This window comes from Gossypium hirsutum, chromosome D09 (assembly GCF_007990345.1).
Source record: "Gossypium hirsutum isolate 1008001.06 chromosome D09, Gossypium_hirsutum_v2.1, whole genome shotgun sequence".
NCBI lineage: Eukaryota > Viridiplantae > Streptophyta > Magnoliopsida > Malvales > Malvaceae > Gossypium > Gossypium hirsutum.
The window spans coordinates 25,603,883-25,608,715 of record NC_053445.1 but is presented as its reverse complement, the minus strand read 5'-3'; the positions used below and the strand labels follow the sequence as shown (position 1 = coordinate 25,608,715).

Genomic DNA, 4,833 nt, shown 5'->3' with positions numbered 1-4,833 from the left:
CAATCTCAAATGCATAATGACCAAATTGTAAACTTTTAAGTTGAAAAACTAAAGAAAAAAGAAGAAGCATAATTGGGTGAATGCTGTATAGTTTATCTTATATTTTTTTAGGTTTGAGACTTTTTGGTGTTTGATATTTCAACCAACTAATTAGGCAATGCTCTATCAACCTAATTTTTTTTAATCTACAAAACTCAAATTCAAAACTCGAATTTTTTATCACCAAACTCAATTAAAACATTAACCGAGTCTTCGATTGGCTGAAATTGGATTTAAAACATAGACACATTCAGGTCTACAAAAATATATATAGAGACACAAATGGGCTTGTTGATCCTGATTGGCAAGCAGCCTACAAGTTTAGGTAAGAGCCTTAAAAATAAGGAAATATAAACTTGGGGCAGCACGATCTGTATCAAACAAAGGCCCAGCAAAAAAGAAAAAGACATTGAGAAACTTGGAAAAGCTTCAAGGACATTTTCACTATGCCTATTCGGCTCTAAACACCCCCTTGTGATTATTTATTCACAAAATACTAGGAGGGGAAGGCAAATTAGAGTTGGGGTAAATCCTTAAATAGTCGCCCCTTGATCATCTCATTGATGGACTTCTTTAATTCACTACTTCACCATTAACCTCCCGAGATAAAGGATTTTGGAGACGTCAAATCATCATCCGAATTCGACTCCAACAGGTTCAACCGAATCCCATTTTCATTCGGGGTATTGAAATAATTTTGGCTTATTTGCCAACGACTACAATCGGCTTGCATTTCATTTGGGAGATATCCATCAAACGAATCATGAGTCAAGTACGCATTTTGTTGAAATGATCTCATCGTGGCATTTTGTTGATTACGATATTGATCCAACATGTCTTCACCTGTACAAATTTTTTAGGTAAAATATTACTACTATGCCAAAAAATGGGTCTCTTATACGTTAGTTGTTAGAAAAGGAATTACCTTGTGTGAGCAAGCCAATCTCATTAGAAATCCCTTCTATTTCTTCCAAGGAAGACCAATTTACATAAGCTTGTCTGACCAAATCTTCAACATATGACTGAAATTGCAATTGCCATGCACAAAAAAAAAATCATTATTAGACACTTGCAACAATATATATATATTTGAACTTAGAATAAAACTTACTCTGTTGATACTACTTAGGGTTTGTATAGGATATGTAGTCCCATTAATCTCTGCTTTCACAAGTTGACAAATGGGGTTTAAGAAGATTCTGTAATTAGTGCCTTGAAAAACATAGTATTTATTGCCCATAACACAAGTTTTGGCATGCTTGATTGTGACGTCCCAAGTTTTCTCAGACATTCCAGGCCCTAAAATCTGTTCAACATCATTGAAAGAAACCAGTTAACATTTAATGATTTTTATTTTTAGATGGATGGATCCAATTCAAACAAGATTCACCGTATCAAATGTAAATTGTTACCTTTCTAATCTTGGGTGGGTCAACTACCGACATTTTCAAGAAATCTTGGACAGTGTTAACCCCCTCAAACGCTAGCTTTTTATGGAATGCTCCATCCTTACCAATCTTTTCTAGCCGCCAAACTTCATCTCCCAACATTGGTGGGTGATGTTTCTTGTACACTTCAATTAACATTGAATTCATGTTAGATTATTACAAGTAAATGTAAAATAATAACAACAAAATATTTTATATTCGAGGTAAAAGAATTATGGAGGCTCTTATATTATAAGAGTTAGATAGTATTTTTGTCTCATTTGCTAAAAAATGAGTATATTACATCAAAAAGTAAATTGATTATTTTGTTAATAATTTATGTCTATTTTTATTGTTAAAAATTGATCCATACATGTTAACATGAAGGTACACATGACACATCACATATAATTATATATTCGGTTATCCTGTCAATTATGCTGGTTTTAAACAATAAAAATAGAAAGAAAATTTTTAATCTTTAATCGAGTTTACAAAATTAATTATCTCTTTTTTAAATAAAAAACAAAATATAATTTAATTTCTAGGAGCGTTATTCCTTTTACCAAACTTAAAAAAGCAAAGGTAGTGCAGCCCTTTTTGACTGAAAATGATTTGTGTGGTTCTAAATCACGAACAGGAAATACCCTTGTCCAAATGGATTAATACCCAAAAAAAAAAAAGTGAATTATTTTGCAATAATATATAGCTTGTTTTTTTTTTTTTTAAATTCTATTAAATTGACAAAGCCGGCCAGATAAAGGCATAAGTTCCCAAATCCTAAATAGATGTTTTAAAAATGAGAAAAGTATTTAGAAATATGAATTAATATTTATAATTAATTAAGTTGGCAATTATTTTCTTTTTTATTCAAAAAAAAAAAAACAGTTGGCCTAACAGTGTAGTTTGGTTAAGGCAAGGATTGACTAGTTCAATATTTTGAAGCTATATAGATTTGATATATTATATAACCAAATCTATTAAAGAAAGAGAGTATATCAAGAAATTGATAATATATTATAGTTGATGTTAATGTTAGCTAAGGTCAGATGCAAAATACAAGAGGTAGTAACCCAAGGAGGGAAATGATTCAATATGGCTTGTTGATAAATAAAAATTAATCAAGATATTAAGCTACTTGACTTTAAAAAATTAGCATCATTAAGAAGGATACTTACATTCGCCACGATGGTCTTTAACAACAAAAGCTTCAGTCATGGCTTCACGAATGCGAACACCTTGGAAACTCTCTTGTGCAACTTTTGCCCCGATTCGGAATTTCCGACTCCGAATCCAGCTCGAGTTGTCCGTAAATTCGATATCTCCGATCGAAGCTACCCCGTCTCTCACTGTGACAGATAACTCTCCGGTGAGCAAGGGTCGTTTCCCAGTCCTCTCCCGCACGATGTTTCTGTCGAATTCTTCACTAGTAAAGTTGTCACGGTCCCCCGACGGAAAGTCGCCGTCCAGAACCACGATATCGACCTTAATAGGGTTCGGGAGAAGCACCGGAGCCCTTTGGTCACCCTTTGTATCCACCAAAGCGACTTGAAGTTGGTTGCTTTCTTCATCCACGATCTTGCTTCCGGTAAAGATAGGCAAGGAAAGGGCTTTAGGGAAAATCAGTCTAAGGGTTGATGGTTCGGGTTCCGCCGCTTGGATTCGTAGCGACGGAGACCGGGTGAAGGATCGGAGCCGGTCTCCAATACTGCGCTCCACTTCCTCATTCACCTGAAAAATCCGTACCGGTAAGGGTAGTTTAATTTTATGAGGAAATGTTTATGCATGAAAGTGAAATTTTAGAGAGTACAATGGATGGAGATATGGTTATTAAAAGAAACCATACCACTTTTCTAAGGACAGGTTCCAAGGCAGTATACAAGTAATTCACCATAACCGCTTGCCCAATCACTCTGTTAAAAAGCAGAAGGAAATTAGCTTTGATGAAACAAGAGGTGTGTACATTAATGGCAAAAGCTTGAGCATAGAAAATAAACAACAAAAGTAGTAATAAAAACAAATAGAGCATTTATTGAAGGTTTGAAAACATTACGAAGCAAAAGAAGGTTTAGGTCTCATCCGTTTCTCCTTTGGCTCATCTGTGTCGGAACAAGATTCATTAAGAAGCCGTTTGCCCGCCATTTCCAAAGATTCAAGGACCAAAACACACACACACACACAAAAAAAACCCCTAACAGATCATAACTGAAGAAAAAGATAGGGATTTTGAGAATATGTCATGGTCTTAAAACGATGTTGTAAGGGGGGAGTTTAAATACATGTCAATAATAATAAAAAGAAGGTTCTTGGAATGTTGGTGGAAACAACTGAGTAACAGCCACGGAGCAACCAAGGTATTTGTCTCATGTTATGAATGACTTTTGGACATCTAAACTCTGCTTTTAAGTCAACTATTTCTATTTATTATTACATTGATATATAAAAAAGAGTTAAAACGACATCTCCAATCCTTAGATATTGATCCAACGGTTAATACAAGTAGAACTTGGATTATGTTGATAAAAAGAGAAAAAAGCAAAAGTTTGTGACAAATGAATAGAGATATATAAAATAATATTATTATGTTTAGACTACTTTTAAGAGGGAAAAAAGTTTGGGAAAAGATCACATAGTCCACAAATGCCTCATTTCTTAGAAGTGTCTGCTTTTGTGTAGGCCCTTGCCATAGTCATCAACTCTTTTCTTCTCTTTTTTGATAATTCAAAGGTTTTCTTTTTTGCATTATTTTAGTCATTATATTTGTGTCATTCTTCAAGTAAAACTGTCCTGCTTGCAATTAGATTATAGTTTTATAATCATCCTTTTTTGCTTGGGATTACGGTACATTTCTACGTGACCGGGCCGAGTTCCGGCTTTAAAAAATTTTCAAGTACATGTTCATTGTTGGGTAGACGTGGCATGTATCAATCAACCACATAGATTGTCCGACGAACTAAGCCATTATTAATGGATTTAAACCATTCAACTTAACTTAAAAATTTGGGAAAAATAATTATGAAGATTTTCCTTAGCATAAAAATCTCTTTTTTTTTTTCAGTAGATAACGCATCTTTAGAGAAAATAATAGAAATTATAAAAGAAAAGTATATTTTCAACTACTACTTAATTATGACGTTTATATTCAAATCATAAAATTTATGATTAGTAATTCAAGAGGGTTCAACGTACACTTTCAAAGAAGGAACAATTCTCTTTTAAGATAAAACGATACAGATGACGTAGTTAATTGTAAAGGTTAATTACAAAACATATGTATACATTGTCTGTCACATAGCCATGCATGATACAAAAATAGGCAAATGGCTCACTCGCAGACGCAGCTCTAGCATAGTCCCCTTCTACTGAT

General features: G+C 33.7%; 1 protein-coding gene across 1 annotated transcript; it reads right to left on the bottom strand.

The window, feature by feature from the left end:
- Nucleotides 1-232: 232 nt before the first annotated feature.
- Nucleotides 233-3,856, bottom strand: LOC107892037 (protein SAR DEFICIENT 1). The gene is made up of 7 exons (XM_016817005.2): nt 3,520-3,856; nt 3,313-3,379; nt 2,645-3,197; nt 1,452-1,612; nt 1,151-1,345; nt 965-1,061; nt 233-882 (listed from the first exon to the last, which is right to left on the bottom strand). Exons 1-7 carry the CDS (start codon nt 3,606-3,608, stop codon nt 632-634), a joined length of 1,413 nt encoding a protein of 470 aa, XP_016672494.1. The 5' UTR covers nt 3,609-3,856; the 3' UTR covers nt 233-631.
- Between the last annotated feature and the right edge of the window lie 977 nt (nt 3,857-4,833).